Below are 19042 nucleotides of genomic sequence, written 5' to 3' on the forward strand. Positions count from 1 at the left end.
GGACATACATATCTCAACATTAAACACCAGATGGCTGGACTGATGTATGGACATTATTAACTACTGTCTTTCTTTATGACACTGATCTCTGGCATGACAAAAGATTCAACAATCATGCTAACAAAGACCAATCTGTAAGCAACATTTTGAAAAAATACCATGAAATGCAGTTCACATCAGTTGGAAACAGAAATCAACACTATCCATCATGAACACCCAGTATACTAAAATGAAGAGATGAAAACAGACCTATATGTAATAATTTTGGTTTATTTCTTTCAAGTATACTATAATATGTACAACTGTATGCAATGAATACTGATGATGATAATAATAACTGTTACATATATCCATCAATGTACAATATACACAAATACATTTTCCAGGCTGCATAATGTAAATAATTGATACAAGTAACACGTACATCAACAGGATTAATCCCGAACTGATAATGTTTATAGTGACGGTTGGCAGTGTGCTGTGCTACAATGCTTTATGTCTGTCTGAGTTTCACAATTTAATATATATGTTATTAAACGAGAATGGAGTTTTTGATATTATGACATACTTTCAGTTTGCTGATACAACACCTATGACAATATTGATACAATCATTTTCAAATGAAAACAATCTAAGATTAATGCTGAGCAATAATCAATAGCATGTTGAGCATTTGGTTCAGTATACAAAATTATGTTTCAAATATGTAGTTACAAGCAAGACCGGATTTACTGCTAGAATTTCAAGACAGTGTATTCTAAAATGTAAAAATAATCTTTGACAAAAATTGTCACAACAGATTTTATGTTACACATGCATAGTGCAAACATGTTGATATGACAACAGACACAAAATATATTTATTTACTTGCCACAATCTGCAACTGTAAACAATACTGATTCTGATTCACCACTGCATAATGCACCATCAGATCAGAGCCTATGTTAAAAGTTACCTACAAAACAAACTGTAGACCTGGATGCGATAGTGCATAATGCCATAGCTGCACTGGCTTGGAGATCAGACAATTTAGTTGGAGACCAAGATTGGAACTATCAGCCAATCAGAAATGAGCTTTCAAAAGTAAAATCATTTCTGATTGGTTGAAACAAAATATCAAAGCTCAAACTCAGTTTCAAGAAAAAAATTCTATTTATAGGCCAAATGTACACTGCTAGCAGTTGCATATGCATTAAATAAATACAAATTCTTTAATTTGAACTATAAAATGTTTTTGTCAACCAGTTGTTTCTGATAGTGGCTGATGAACTTGCTAATCAGACCCCAAATGCAATGAATCTACACCAATATTTATTTTCCAAAACAAATTCAAACTCAATTACCTATTATATACTTTACACCAAGTTCCATTAATATTGCATTAAGGTGATCATTCAATATTTTTCTACACTAAGCATTGAGTAGGTCATATAGTAGCCAAACTTTTGCCCGAACCATAGTTAACGATTTGATGCAACTCTTTTGTTTACAGAAAACACAGAGAATAAAACACAGATAACTGGGAAATCAAAATCACATTACATGTATTTAAAATTTTAATAGAAATTTTCAATGTTTTGTTTGCAGGTAAGCGGCCTGCAAACATAGTAGATTGGACAGTATTTATTGATCAATTAAGACTCTCAGTTCAATTTCACTGAAAAGAAAATTAACTTAAAAAAAAAAAATGAAAACAGCTGCCACTTGAATGGACAGACATACAGGCTGTGCAATATAGTAGTGATTTTGTTCCCCAAACTACTGATTCCCCAAAATTAAGGATTCTTGGCTTATAACAAAAACAATTTGAAATGGCCCATAATAACAAGCTAAAATGCTGATGCTTTATAGACAAAATGGAAAAAGAGTGCATATATTTTGTGGCCAAAAATCTTCCCCACAAGAAGTTTTAACAGCTTCATTTATGTTGTCACTACAACACAAAGAACTGCGTGAATTAAATTAAGAATTTATGGCATGTTCTTTCAAACTTTTTGACATTAAGATGAACAAATAAATTGTTAAGTTTCAAATTAATGTTTTGGTTTTTATTTCAATAACGGTGTACAAAATACCCTCTGATTTCTGGTATTTAATAAGGGAAATTAAAAAGAATGTAGTAGACAAAGGAAATTTCAAAGTGCATGCATTGATGTTGCCTCATGTTTGCTAGTCTTCATAATAATTATTAACAAATATTATCAACATGATATGAATAAAAAGTAAAATAATTTGTAACTATAAATATCTTAAAGAAAATGAAAAAATCTAATAAATAAGCACAATTCATACAACCAATGAATGGGACACCTGCCTCTCATTACTTATTTCATGTTTTAATAGTATCTAGGGGGTAAGAACAAACCAAAATGCAACACATTATTTACTGGAATTACAATGCTAATCAAGATACAATTTCTGTTCTACATTGGCTTCATTTAGAAGACAGTACTGGTGTTAATGTGCCTCTCAAGTATTTGATGAAATTTGTCATTTATCTTAAACCTTGATCTTAAATTTCAGTCTGCATCACTCGTTAATAAAAACAAAATCATATAAACAGAAATAATAAAACTGTAAATGTTTACAAGCTTCTCTATCTGTAAATGTGGTTTTAATCTAAATCAAAGTAAAAACTAACACTCTTAAATACCTAATTTACCATGAGACCTAGACAAATTGAAAACTCCCCAACAAATGACGCAAATAAACTAACCATTTAACATTCAGAACCCCAAATAAGAACTCAACAGACTGGATATTTTACACTCAGATTATAAAGTAAGTGTATTCTAGCATATGACTAGGTATCTGCAAACACAGCAAAACATAAATTTATCATGCCAGACTGGAATCATCAAGACATTCATCACACTGCTATTGGTGCCAAGACCAATTCAGGGTGCATTCTATTTTATGGATCTACTCAAGTGAGTACTTTCAAAGTTATCAAATACTATCAAATGTGCCTGAAATATCCAAACTTGTCATGCTAGCCAAGTTCACACTGATCAAATCTGGACTAAATGTTTCAAATGTTTTGCATAATCTGAATGCAATCTGAAAGCTTCATTATATACTTTTTATCAAAATAATGGTGTACAAATACGAAGCTTATCCACAACTCGAAACAATGATGAAGAGTAAATGTAACAAACTGTCAAAAATTTCACACTCGAACAATGAAATTAATCTTTTTGTTCTAAGATAACAATGCATAAATGATCAAAATATTTTATCTAGGCATATACTATAACAGAATTCAAAAATTAACAATTACATTAAGGAATGTCAAGGAAAAGTATAATTTATTACCTCAATATGCCCCAAAGATGCTGTAATTAGCAATAATGTGAATAAATAAATTTTCATGGATATTTCAATGAATGGATTGGTGGTTAGTCTTCTTGTCTTCACAAGTGATTTTTGTTCAATGGGTGTTTTACCTAAGTTGTGGCAAAATGTAACAACCCAAAAATCCATGAAAACTGCTACCCTAAGAAAAACAGTAAAAACACCGTTTTATTTACTGACAATTATGATATTATCTCTGAGGAAAGCTAAATTTAAATACATTTTTGTGAACATGATGTGATACAGTGTTTAATTTATAAAAAAACAAAAACAAAACAACCTGAAATTTCAAAGATGAGAAAAATTCATGCTGGGGTGTTTTGTGACCAAGCTACGATTCAGATTAAACCACCATTCAGATCTGCTGCAACATGGGTTCAGCTGGATTATAATCAAGAATTTGAATCTTTTTATCACCATGGTTACCAACACCATCATAACCATGGTTACTAACATTATTGTCATTTCATTAAAACCAAGGTCACCAAAGTACAATTTAAAGGTGAAGTGATTTTCAGGTAACAATTCCATACACCCTCCTGAATTCTAATGAAGATTCAAAAAGAAGAAAAAAAAATCAACAACTTATGTTATAAAATGCTAGTTCTCAATACAAAAACAGACTCTACAATATATTCTTAATTAGCAAAGTGAATGTTAGAAATTGCACAAAAAAGTGCATAAATGAATGGGTAGGGGAGAGTCAAGATCAAAAGAAGAGATCAAATTAATGTCTCTGAGACTCAAAATCATCTAAACAGAACTCTGGTCAATTTGAAGCAATTAGTTTCATCACATATAATCTTACAACAATTAAAGGATCATGTCTAATCTTACAGTGATTATAGGATATGGTATGCTCAAACATCAGATCTAACATGAGATTTACCCCCCTCCCCACCCGATTTCATACTAGAATTCTTTCTCATATATTCCAGTAAGTGTGTGATCATAGAAAACCTTACATTATTATTATTGTTATAATCGAAAGTCTTTATAGAGTAAACATATTTATAAGATATCCTTTACAGCTATTCTTGGAGACATGTTTGCCATACATCCTTTAGAGCTGTTTTTGGAGACATGTTTCCTAGACAGCCGTTAAAGCTGTTCTTGAAGACATGTTGCTGTTTTTGGAGACATGTTTGCCAGATACTGTTCTTGGAGACATGTTTACCAGACAAAATATCATATTCTAATAATTTGGAGATCTGAATATTTGTTACAAGTAAGACATCTCAAGACTCAATAGAGATAACACAAATGTGATAAAAACTGTTCCCATTTAATGACATCGAGAAACTTCAAGTGTAAAAAAACCCAAACTTTTCCTGTCTATTTTACAGAACTCAAGAACCCAATTAATCAAGTTTTGAACTTAGAGCACCCATGATATAAGATGAGATACTCTGCACACATTCTGAGTGATCAGTCTTTCTGGATGACATAAAAATGCTAAAAATTGATTCTAAGTCTTCTCAATTGTTATTTCATTATAGTTAAACAACAATTCTTATATGAACTACATAATTCACCCATGAGTACTTTAGACACATAGCAATGATGACTAGATCTTATAAAAAGTCACTGAAATTAGTGACAAATGTGCACCCACTAATGGTAGTGTACAGACTGAAGATTAATCCACTCTACCAATTAGTATTACTTAGTGGACAGTCACTTTGCCCCCTACACAGCTGCACCACTTGATAAATTGTTCCAACTCTCTCAATATACACAAATCTCAAAAACTGTATGAAACTCAAATTCTGTAGATATCAACCATAATTTTTATTTACATAAATATAAATCTTTGACGTGCATATTGCTCATTATTTGACACATGAATTACTTTGACACATATTTCTCATTATTGGATGCATAAATTACTTTTGACATGTATTGCTAATTACTGGACACATAGATTATGTGAATGGAAAATTGTTTAAGTGCAAACTTTGGGTGGATGGCATAGTTTAACCTATTGCTATCCATGTCAGCAGCAAATATAACAAATTTAGAAAAAAGAACCACACAAAATTTAAAACAACCTTGTACATTTCAACCAGGAATCTGTATGGTTTATTGTAATTTAACTGGTTTAACCAATCAGTGACCTGATCAACTGTCTGCAAAGCCTCATTTTGAGCATAAGTTAACTGTTTAGATCTTTTCCAGACTTGTGCCTATGGGAGAGAACTCTTGGAGTCACAGGAGAGTCAAGCTGAACAAGACTAATCAATCATAATATCAACTTCTTAACATAAAAAACAAAAATACTTTACACAAAAAAAATGTTCACAAAAACTACAATCACAGCCTTTAAAAATAATGCAAAAGTTCATTTTTCTTTTAACATTACACTATTTTTCTACATGCAAGAGTACAAAGGGGTAGAGGGACAAGTATTGTCATACATATATATATATATATATATATATATATATATATATATATATATATACACACACACACACACACACACACTTACATAATCTGCAAGAGTGAGAAAGGGGTAGGGAACTATTGTTATATTGTATAACCCTATATACTCAGACTAAAGAGCAATATTTATTTTTACAGAATTTCTTTATACATAAATAATCATCTTTTGCAACATTATAAGAAATAGTGTAAATGTTCTAACAGGTATACAAAAGATCAAAGTAGAAACAGGCATTCAATGGAACCCAGTGTCTCACCTGCATCCATATACTTAATGCATTTCTCTGTATCTGACTTTCATAGACTTTAATACTGTTGATCATAATACTTCAACACTTTTGACCATAATGCCTGAGTGTGTGACACAGGCAAGGAATAATCTTCTCACTTATTGGTGTTTAAACTTCAGACCTGTTGCACAATTATTTCAAAATTTCAATTGAATACATCAACTTGGGTTCAAGATATATGACTTTAAAAACAAAAATTTAACACTCTTCACACTGATGAAACACTTTCTGCTTTGGGTGGTCAGACAGGCAAGAAAGCAACTCTTAGGACATCAGTGTATAAACTTCAAACTTATGGTAATAGTACACAAAAGTTAATGATTAACACAGTAACAAATGCAAAAGGTTTAAAAACCTTAACACAAAACTTTAACATTGTTAACAATGATGAACCAAAATTTCTGCTAAAGTAGGCAAGACAATCAAGACAGAAGTCTGAGAATATCAGTGTATAAACCTGAGATCCTTAGTAATGGTATCCTAAAGTTTCTGCTGAATGCAGAAAGTACTGTAGAAAATGTTTGACTTTCAACTTAATGTAAAACTGTCACACTGTTCACCATGATACAAGTTTTCTACTTCAGGTAAGACAATAACTCCTTGCATATCACAACATCAGTACAACAAGAACTAGTACAGATACTACCCCAACCTTAAGACCTATTAAAGAAACTATCCCAACCTTAAGACCTATTACAGAAACTATCCCAATCTTAAGACCTATTACAGACATTATCCCACCCTTAAGACCTATTAAAGAAATTATCCCAACCTTAAGACCTATTAAAGAAATTATCATAACCTTAAGACCTATTAAAGAAATTATCCCAACCTTAAGACCTATTAAACACATTATCCCAACCTTAAGACCTATTAAAGAAATTATCCCAACCTTAAGACCTATTACAGAAATTATCCCACCCTTAAGACCTATTACAGACATTATCATGACAAAAATTACAATGTTGCCAGTGAAAAAGTGACTACTGTGTATCACCATACTTTACGCTGCTGAAACAAAATTCTGACTTTCGTGCCAGGTGATTAAAAAAGCATTACTCTAGAAAAGCAAAACTCAGAACAAACGTGATACTTCTCACTCAGCTAGCAAATATACTAAACCCTTCAAATAACTACAATGCATAAATCTGTTCACAGAAACCTTTCCAAGGCATTGTTTTTGCATGATCATTACATTTCTTAACAAAGAGAAAATAAACAAAATATTTCTGTGCACTGTGAACAAAACCAAAATTGTGTGAAAATTGTGAAACAAATGTTATAATTTTGCTATTATAAATTATTTAACTGAGCTAAAAGGAAAGTACTTAAGTGACATGATATTTCAGAAGTTAAAATAATCAATTTTTCTTAAAGCAATTAACCATTACCTTAAAGCAATAAACCGTTACCTTAAAGCAATCAACCATTACCTTAAAGCAATAAACCAGTTTTTTAATGTAAATCAACAAACCTAGGATTTCTCTAGAAAACTCGCACATATTCACACACATAACAATAAATTCATCCATTTGTGTGACAGTGAAAAGAGACCCCCTTGCTGCATTTCTTTTACATACAAATGATAAGTGCTAACTTAGCTAAAAGTCTGCACTATTGACTTATTACTACTGAAAATGGTACACATAAGCACAATAAATAATGATCTGGGAAACTTGTTCCTGACTCTTCAGTGGCTTTTGCAAATAGCCAATATGGTTGTTGTTGTTGTTGTTCTGGGGTTTAACGCCATTTTCAGCACAAGATAGGCCATATATGGCAGCCAGTATAACTGGTGGAGGAAGAACCCTGGAAAACCCAGGAAAGAACCACCGACCCACGAGAAGCTACTGGCAGGCTCTCCCATGTACCCACGCTAGCCGAGCCTTGGACTCGAACATACGCAGACAGAGGTGAGATGGCAGTGATCCGGAACGGTGAGCACTTTAGACCACTCGGCCACTCGGGGCCCCTAGCCAATATGGGTTGAAAGGAATGTTAAAACATTTATGGCAAGTCCACAACCAATCACATTTATTTTAATTTTTTACAAGATGATTTGAAACAGAAATTGTGAGGCCTATTTTAAATAAAACCTTTGTGGCCTTGATATTTGACCGACTGGTTTTGCCTGCAATAAATGTAACATCTGTAACCATGAATTTTGAGCTTAAGTTATCAAATCAAGAGTGATCTTTCATTTTTCACTGACACTTGAACCCCACAATCCAGTGACACTACACCCACTCTCACAAAGATTTTTTTGTTGACAAAGATAAAAAGCTTTCTAGTTTAGGCCAGACTCCCAACATATGACACACTGAATCCTGTACAAAATTAGGACATATGATGACATGAATCCAGTACAAAATTAGTGCATATATACGACACTTTGAATCCTGTACACAATTAGCACATACATATGACAAATTGAATCCTGTACAAAATTAGCACATGCATACGACAAATTGAATTCTGTACAAAATTAGCGCATATGACAAACTGAATCCTGTACAAAATTAGTGCACACATTTGACAAATTGAATCCTGTACAAAATTAGCGCATACATGAAACTTTCAATCTTGTACAAAATTAGCGCACATGTATGATACTGAATCCTGTACAAAATTAGCGCATACATACAACAAATTTGAATCCTGTACACAATTAGCGCATACATGACATTTTCAATTCTGTACAAAATCAGTGCATACACAAAACACTTTTAATCCTATACAAAATAAGTGCAAACAATAGTTTTAAATATCACTATCATGTCTCACACTGCAATTAAATAAATAAGTCTAATGCCCCATACATCACAACTGTCATAAATACAAGTGATATTTGCATGCGGGTCGAGCTAACCAATGGCTACAAGAACAGGATAAATGTCAGCACATTGCATGGACATGGTAATCTATAAAAATCTGAAGGCATTCAACATTAAATCCTAAAGGAAACAAAATGCTCAAGTGAACAAATTTTCAGTTTCAGCTGGTAAGCATTCTTTGACCATATTTGTAGAAAATCAACTAGCTTCATGTGACCACATTTGAGATGGACCTGTTCTTAACAGATATCAAAATGACAATAAAAGTTCATTTACCTGATTTGAGGCAGAATGCTTTAAACAGTTATTCACTTGCTAACATACTGTGTAACTGTCATTTAAAAGATCCTTGCATCCATTGAGCAGAAAGCGATATTATGGTACATGTAAATATACATGTATGCTGTTTATAAATAGCTGAGCCCAACAGTTTAAACTCTACTTTCACTTCAAAGTTCACCTACAGAATCTTCTTTTCCACATAACAAGAAAATAAATTTGTTCCTGATAGATACAAAGAAAGCACTACCAGAAGAACTTAAGTCCTGTCTTAGTACGCCATATGGATAAGGTGGTAAGACTTGACAATTATAGAACTTATTTACAACTTCAACAAAGTCATACCAAGACTTTATTATCAAATAGGAACTGTATTCACTGCCTATCATTTTGTAAACTGTTTTCTTTCCTCACAAAATAACTCAAGAGGAAGCACAACATGTAAAGGAAACAAAATTAAATGCGACTTGGACTAAACATTAAAGTATGACAAAACCTAAAACATTCCTATATACTTATGTCACTCATTCTTCTTTAAAAAATTATGTGAAATTTTAACATCACTGTTGAAATTTTTGCCTGTTTAGGTTAAAACTTTTGTACAGAAAAATGAAATTACTCTGCATGTTTCCAAAGAATGCTTCCTAAAATAGTATAACATATTAGCTAAGTAACTGATAACCTTTTCTAGTGTGTCATATACAATTTTGTAGTGAAGTAATTAACAGTATGACACATATCCTTTCACAATTTGGAGCCTTAAAATACAGACTCCAGTTCAAATTCAAAAAGTCTGTATATTCTGTAACTTTAAAAAAAAGTTTAAGTCACAGAAACTGCTGTCCCACAAGCAACATTAAAAATTCTGCCTCTAACTATAAATTTCAGTATTTAAGTGAAATTAGGTCTTTTGCTCAGAAGTTTCAAGATTACAGGGCGATGTTGGGTGAAATTGCATTGATATGCAGCTGAGTTCAATTTATTGCCATATACTGAAACACTCTAAGATGGGCAAGAAGTAAACTTTCCCTCAAAACTTTGTGGTCATGCTTCTTTTCATTATATCTAAGGCATTGTTACATTATACAGTATGAAGCCATATGTAAGTCCAACTCTAAAAATCCAACAGACAACGATATTATTATTGGAAGGGGGAAAATAAATATCCTAAGACTTGTAGATTTAATCAAATCAGCTGAGCCATCGACCTATTCCTGTAAAACCAAATAATTCCCAAATCTTGGAATTACATGTTCCCATGGACACTGAAAACAAAGAAATCTATCCACACATTTTTAATGTTTAAATTTGGCCAACATTTTGGGTGGACCTGGACTAGAAAATCCTTAATGCCATAACAAATGTACAATAACAAACTTATAAAATGTGATTTATTATAGAAGTCTATGGGATTTTTAAAATCTGGAAACTTATCTTTAAAAAAGAACTACATAATCTCTTCAAGAATACATGGTACTATCCGGCTGTTTCCTGTAAATTAGCTGACTTTCTGAAAGCTTTTCACCATATCAAGAACTTTGGATTTTCTGTTGCTGCTACTCAGGTCAAACTTTTCCTGTTGTGTTTTCTCACGTATCTGGACTGCTGTTTTCTGCAACAGAAAATGATCCAGTGATGTTACAAACTTTCAATATTACCACATTTGAAATCATATTACCATGGGTTGGACAAGGAGTGATTCAGTCAAAATAATCAAACTCGTCCATAAACTTCACTTACAAACTTCAGAAATGTGATATGTACTTTGTCCTGCCGTGAAATGACACCTACCACAACCCCCTGATATTCTGCATGAGATGGTGATAATGCAGAGTTAAAATCCATTGATATTCTGTCAGAAACAGTGATCTTGCATAGTTACAAGTACCAAGTTTTATTGGTGTAAGATACAAAAGCATACCTTAATATAAATAAACTCTGTGCTAAATTAGAAGCTACCAGTACCCTTAAATACAGTCCAGTCATCTTGTGGTGACCTGAAATATAGTACAGTCATCTTGTGGTGACCTGAAATACAGTCCAGTCATCTTGTGGTGACCTGAAATACAGTCCAGTCATCTTGTGGTGACCTGAAATACATTCCAGTCATCTTGTGGTGACTTGAAATATAGTACAGTCTTCCTTTGGTGCCCTGAAATACAGGAATCATCCTCTGGTGCCCTGAAATACAAGTCATTGTGCAAGTTTAATGAAACAAAAACCAGTGTCAATTTGTTCTCAGAACATGCAGATTGGGCAGTGCAAATATTGAGGATTATAAATGGAAACAGTCACATGGTGTGTTTCAGTACATAAATTTAAGAAGTTGTTCTTGTGGGCTTTAACGCCATTTTTCAGCACATGATAGGCTATACATGGCAGCTAGTATTAATGGTGGAGGAAGAACCCGGGTAAACCCGGAAAGAACCACCGACCCACGAGAAGCTACTGGCAAGCTTTCTCACATACCAACATTGGCCGAATCCAAGACTCAAACCCACGCAGACAGAGGTGAGATGGCAGTGATCTGTAACGGAGAGTGCTTTAGACCACTTGGCCACTTGGGGCCCCAATTTAAGAAGTATGCTGCCAGATCCTGCTTGAAAAGATATATGGAAAGACTCATCTTCTAAAAAGTTGAGTTGTTCACACCTTTTTAGGTAGGCATGTAGGTAGGTTAACATAATGTCATCAAAAAGCTGGCTATTCAGTGCTTCTATAAATGGAACAAGTTTGGTCACATTTTATGTGGCAACTTAGGACTGAATCAGAGCAAATCATTATAGCCAATTTGAGCCAGTCCAATAGAAAGATTTGAACCTGATCCATTCAGTTGCATGCTGGGCATGCCAAATACTAAAAGCCCCTGTCACTCATTAAAGGGAACAAGAGTACAATGAATAGTATCTTATATGCCTGCCCCATTTTAATTGTCCCCTAATGATGATACATCTATTCCATGTTTAGGTGTCCTCTAACAATGATACACTTGCCCCATATTTAATTGTCATCTAATAATTGTATGCCTGCCCTGTGTTTAATTGTCCTCTAATGACTGTAAACCTGTCTGTGTTTAACTGTCCTCTAATGACTGTACACCTGCTGTGTTTCATTGTCCTCTAATGATTGTACACCTGCCTGTGTTTAATTGTCTGCTAATGATTATATGCCTACTCTATGTTTAATAGCTCACTAATGATTGTACACCTGCCTGTGTTTAATTGTCCGCTGATGATTATATGCTTACTCTATGTTTAATTGTTCACTAATGATTATATGCCTTCCCTATACTTAATTGTCCTCTAATGATTATACATGTGCCCTGTGTTTAATTGTCCTCTAATGATTATACATGTGCCCAGTGTTTAACTGTCCTCCAATGATTATAAAGCTGCTCTGTGTTTTATTGTTCTCTACTGATTATATACCTGAGCGTGTTTAATTATCCTCTAATAATTATAGCCTGCTGGTGTTTAATTGTCCTGTAATGATTATACACATGCCTGTATTTAATTGTCCTCAAATGATTATACACTTCCCTATGTTTAATTGTTCACTAATAACTAAACACCTGCCCTTTGTTTAAGATTTTCAAGATGGCGACTGTGGCATCTATATTGAAAATCAGATTAACACAATTTGTATTCAAGACCAACCTATAACAAGTCTTATGATGAAAAACATCATGCTGATATGAATTTATTTTCAGGAGGAGTAAATAACATTTTCAAGATGGCTGGTGTGGTGGCCATATTGGATATCAGATTGGCACAATTTTAATTAACACCAATTAAGATCATAAAAAGGCTTTTAGTGAAAATCCTATACCAATGCGCCGATCCATTCAGGAAAAGTACTGATTACATGATTTTCAAGATGACTGCTGTGATGATCATAATGGATGTCTGGACTTCACCATTTTCACTAAGGAACAACTAGACCATAGGATGAATGTGTATGCAAAGTGTCATGGCAATCTTTCAAGTAGTTTAGGAGGAGTAGCGATAACAATGGATGGATGACTGTTCTATGATGGACAACAGGCTATCCATAATGCTCCCCTTATCAATGCCCTGTAGAGCTAAAAATAGGAAACAAAGCCAAGACCACAGATGAGACTCGCAAAGTTACATTTACTGTATAATGCTGATCATATTTACAGAGCATCAACATGAATTTCAGAAAAAAAGAATGAAAAAGATTACAAACCATAAAAGGAACATTATATATATAACCTCATGTTTAACAGCCTTTCGTATAGCACTTGCATTGTCCAACTTGTTTCAAGGGCCATGACCTTTGTCAATGTTAAGTGGTCTTGAACTAAAAATATGGTGCAGAAACCATTATTACCTTACTGGACTTACCATCACCATTTGTCTCGGACCTTTAGATCCTAAAATCAATCAACCAAATGTGAGCAGGAAACTAACTCAGTCACCAAAATTTTATTCTGCAAATTCCATTTTTATTTCAGCCACAGAGACATTGACCTTTGACCTAATAACCCCAATGTCAATAGGCTTCTTTCAAAATTTAAGTGTAAGCCCTCCTCAAAGTATGGTCAGGGTACATGGTCCAGAAATAAAGTTATCAGTAAAAACTATGTTTCTTTTTTCAAGGTAGTTCCATTTAAAGCCCCAATGGTGTGATAAGTTGCAGAAAATCATATATGCCAAATCACCTTAACAATGCTGAATCTTGAAAGATATTAGTCCTAAACATCATTGGATGCCCTTAAAACATATAATATCGATGATTTATCATATTATGAGCTACGTAATTTTTCCACTGAACTGAGAAATGCAGCTATTTTCCACAAGCGTATGAATTTTTCCAATTTCAGCTAAAAGAGAGAAAACAAGATTTTATAACATCACCTAGGAAACAAGAAGCCAACACCACGCTATGTCGGATACAGTATGTGATCCTTCTGTGATATTATTCCATAATACTTTGTTCCAAATATAAATGAACATGAAAGGAAGGAAACTGGTCAAGCATATTGTTAACATCACCTAGGAAACAAGAAGCCAACATCACGCTGTGTCAGATACAGTATGTAATCCTTATGTGATATTATTCCAGAATACTTTGTTCCAAATATAAATGAACACGAAAGGAAGGAAAATAGTCAAGCATATTGTTTATGAGATGTGTACAAACTTATTTAATTTCAAACTCTTCAGATCCATTTAAAAAGCAGGCCTAAATCTCTTCCTTCCTTCCACCTGAATCAATTTGTCCAACATGTGCAATTGTTGTTGTTATTAGATTATTCACTAGTGGAATTTGTCAAACATAATTACGAGTGACCTAGGTGATGGAATTGACAGGTGGCATCTCATAATTCTAAACTGAATATCCGAATCTTGCTTAAACCTAACATCTTAATTATTTCAAAAAGCAGTTAATGTCAGATAGTTTATTAACAAATCATTTCCTTCCTCGAAACTTTATGTAGATTAAATGAATCATACAATTTATGAAAAATGGTGGCACTGCGGCTTTAAACAGAGGATAACCAGCAAATGCATTTTGAAAGATATGTATGCCGTAGTATTCTGACTGCACCAAGAGTTCACATGAAAACCACAGAAAAAGTAAACTGCATTTATGGTTGACTGCTCAACATCCAAGGTGTCTCCCTAGGGTCCCAGGTATATTTTAATAGAACAGCCCTCAGTCACTGTGATCTTGACATTCAACCTTTTGACACCATAATCAATAGACTTCTGTATCCAAGATGTATATCATCAAAACACTTTTGTAAAGGTATACAGTTGAAAGCTCAACATTTTTGTGGCGATGCCACTTTTCTCCTTTCAAAATGACCTTTTTACTTTCTGTACCCAAAATTAGTAGGCTTCCTCTTTATACCAAGCACAAGCCATCCACAGAGTTAGGTATCTGAAGATTCTGAAGAACTCAAATTAGGTAAAAGAAGATGGTGTAGAACTTAAGTTTGGTAACTGAAGATGGTGCAGAACTCAAGTTTGGTAACTGAAGATGGTGTCGAACTCTAGTTATTGTGCAGAAATTAATTTGGTAACACAAGTACAGATAAAAAATAGAAGGACAAAATCGTAGCATAATAACCTTAGGCAGGTGTACACAAAGTCAAGAAAATTTGCAAGGATCTTGTTTAAATGAGGTCATTTTTTAAAAAAAAGGTAAATACCTGTAGGTAATTTGCAATTTATTTCAAAAGGTAAATACCTGTAGGTAATGTTGCAATTTATTTCAAAAGGTAAATACCTGAAGGTCATGTTGAAATTATTTCAAACGATAAATACCTGTAGGAAATGTTGCAATTTATTTCAAAAGGTAAATGCCTGTAGGTAATGTTGCAATTTATTTCAAAAGATAAATACCTGTAGGTAATGTTGCAATTTATTTCAAAAGGTAAATACCTGAATGTCATGTTGAAATTATTTCAAAAGATAAATACCTGTAGGTAATGTTGCAATTTATTTCAAAAGGTAAATGCCTGTAGGTAATGTTGCAATTTATTTCAAAAGATAAACACCTGAAGGTAATGTTGCAATTTCAAAAGGTAAATACCTGTAGGCAATGTTGCAATGTTTTAAACACTCTCCTCTCACTGTGTATTGAGGGTTTATTCATAACCTTTTTTAAATTTCAACACTTAAACAGGTATTCATCTACTGAAAATAAGCATACTTTTCAAATTGTTAACTCTTAATTTAGCTATGAAGTCCAAAGAATGTACTTTGTAAGTTATAAGCCACTCTCATGCAACAGGAGCTTTTAATAAGCGCTTTCTCATGCAATGACTTATATGACATATTTTTGTTATAAATATTTTCATTACCTCATCTTCTTTCTTTTCCACCTTTGGTGGTGCCTTTTCAATGATTTCTATTTTGACTTTGGAAGCATTTTCTGTACCATTATCCCTCTTCTTTACTGACAAATCTCTCTTCCACTGAGGAACACTTGATCCAACACTTGATCCAAGGTTTACTGATCTCTCAAGACTCTTGCTCTTTCCATTAACCACTTTTGGTGGAACTTTCATTACAACTGGCTCAAAAGTGTTGGTGTCTTTTTTGGAATCAGATGTTACATTTGTGCTTCTTGTTTCTACTGTCACTGGTTTATTAGTAAAGCACTGAGTATCCTTTTTGGGTAAAGTTCCTAAAGGACCCAGTGAAGTATCCTTTTTGGGTAAAGTTCCTAAAGGACCCACTGAAGTATCCTTTCTGGGGCCAGAAACCAAAGTTTGTGTATCAGATGACTCATTCTTCTGAGCTGGAAACTGACATTCTTTAACATCCTTTTTCAGAGGTGCTGTGGAAACAATACTTACAGGTTTAGGTGTAATAGGCGTAGGTTTAGCATCCTTTGGTTCAACATTATCAGGTTTGTTGTCATTATCGGCCTGTTTCTTTTTGGCTAAAGCAACCCATGACGGTTCTGTAGTTGAGTCAACAGAGCTACCGCTTATTCCAACCCAGGATAATCGCTTGACATCCACAGGTTTCAATCCAGCATTGCCAACAACAACATTATCATAGTCATGTCTAACTGATTTCTGCTGCTTTGATGCAGAAAGAGTACTTTCTACTTTTGCATGTACAGATGTATTTTCTGTCTTTGCAGTATCCAATAATTCCTTAGGAACAGTTTGTTCTGGAAGTGTCTTACTCCGTGTCTGACGACGTGCCTTGTATTCTTCTCTTGGAGATGCTAATTTTTCTGGTGAACTAGATGGTACATTTAACGATGATGAACCATCAGATTTTGATGGGCTTTTTTCTCCAATTTTAAACCCTAATTCCTCTCTACTAGGCTTTATCTCAATTTCTGCTGGCTGTCGCTTGAGTGAATCATTTACTTCTGGCACCTGCTTCACTGATTTAGAAATATCTACACTCTCTGACTTTGGCTGAAAATCACTTCTACCCTCAGAAAGCTTAGCACCTGGTTTTAAAGGCTCTTTCTTTAAAATAAAAGTTACAGGGCTTGTTGGAGATAATGGGGACAGATGTTCAACTGGGCCAACTGATGTCTTTTTATCTTCTTTTTTCTCCTCCTTTTTCTCGACAGTTTCTGCAATTTTTTTCTCCTCGACAATTTGAACCACTTTTCTCTCCTCCAATTGGTCCTTAGGGCTAAGTGATGCAGATGGCATGGAATCATGAGATGGGGATTTTACATTCTCCACCTCTGGCTGTCCACCATTTTCCCATTTCAATGAGACCCTTTTAACTCGCTCAAATTTTTTTGAGAGTTCAACATCTTCAGATGTTGAATCTTTACGATTTTCACTACTGTCCAGTTTTATTGGTGCTGGCCTTGATCTCAACTTGACATCCTGTAATGCTGACATAGATATAGGACTGGTCGAAAGTGGGGTCCTTTGTTTAGTGGTTTCAGAATCCTGCCTAGCAGCTGCCCTTGGAATTTCAATTTGGGCTGAACTTTGAGAGTGGACACCAGAGGTGCCTGGGACATTAGGATCAACTTGGATTAATGTCACTAACTTGTCATTATCCTGATTATTTTTGGATTCACTCTTGTCTGAAAAAAAGTAAAAAAATAAATATTAGAAAAATGTTAAAGGTGCAACAATACAAATCCTGAGCATGTACATTTTAAAAGACACAGATTTTCTTATAATGGGCATTTTTAAACACTAATTATTTTACTACAAATTAAGCATTTGATTATTCTGTATGGTCATGGAACTCACTATCAAGCACCTGTATATAACACAATCCATGATAGACAGGTATAGTCATGGGTCTCACTACAAAGCATTACCATATAACACAGTCTGTGATATAACACAAGTAAAGTCACAAATCTCACTATAAATGAACTTCCATATAACATAGTCCCTAATAATAACACAGGTACAGTCATGGATCTCAATATAGAGTTCTTCATTATAACATGGTCCCTGATATAACACAGCCATGGTCATAGATCACACTATGAAGCACCTCCATATAACCCAGTCCCTGATATAACACAGTCATGATCATGGATCACACAATGAAGCACCCCTTGAGTGAAGACACTAAGTATGGGGAATAGCACATTATATGCTTGCCCATACTTAATAGTCCTCTGTGAAGACACTAGGTATGGGGAATAGCACATTATATGCTTGCCCATACTTAATAGTCCTCTGCGAAGACATTAGGTATGGGGAATAGCACATTATATTCTTGCCCATACTTAATAGTCCTCCGTAAAGACACTAGGTATGGGGAATAGCAATTATATGCTTGTCCATACTTAATAGTCCTCCGTGAAGACACTAGGTATGGGGAATAGCACATTATATGCTTGCCATGGTACTTAATAGTCCTCCGTAAAGACACTAGGTATGGGGAATAGCACATTATATACTTGCCCATACTTAATAGTCTTCCGTGAAGACACTAGGTATGGGGAATAGCACATTATATGCTTGCCCATACTTAATAGTCCTCTGTGAAGACACTAGGTATGGGGAATAGCACATTATATGCTTGCCATGATACTTAACAGTCCTCCATAAAGACACTAGGTATGGGGAATATCACATTATATGCTTGCGCATACTCAATAGTCCTCTGTGAAGACACTAGGTATGGGGAATAGCACATTATATGTTTGCCCATACTTAATAGTCCTCTGTGAAGACACTAGGTACAGGGAATAGCACATTATATACTTGCCCATACTCAATAGTCCTCTGTGAAGACACTAGGTATGGGGAATAGCATGTTATATGTTTGCCCATACTCAATAGTCCTCTGTGAAGACACTAGGTATGGGGAATAGCACATTATATGCTTGCCCATACTCAATAGTCCTCTGTGA

General features: G+C 34.2%; 1 protein-coding gene across 2 annotated transcripts in view; it reads right to left on the reverse strand.

The window, feature by feature from the left end:
• Positions 1–250: 250 nt before the first annotated feature.
• LOC149796752 (uncharacterized) overlaps positions 251–19042 on the reverse strand; it is a 162354-nt gene continuing 143562 nt past the window's right edge. For both annotated transcript variants that reach the window (XM_089961402.1, XM_089961401.1), the window contains 2 exons: positions 16038–17749; positions 251–10814 (listed from right to left, as the gene is read on the reverse strand). In XM_089961402.1, the coding sequence (XP_089817528.1) occupies positions 10701–10814; positions 16038–17749 (1826 nt within the window). In that variant the 3' untranslated portion in view covers positions 251–10700. The remainder of the gene's footprint in view (positions 10815–16037; positions 17750–19042) is intronic.

This window comes from Sinohyriopsis cumingii, chromosome 6 (genome assembly GCF_028554795.1).
Source record: "Sinohyriopsis cumingii isolate HCF-2022 chromosome 6, ASM2855479v2, whole genome shotgun sequence".
Taxonomy (NCBI): Eukaryota; Metazoa; Mollusca; class Bivalvia; order Unionida; family Unionidae; genus Sinohyriopsis; species Sinohyriopsis cumingii.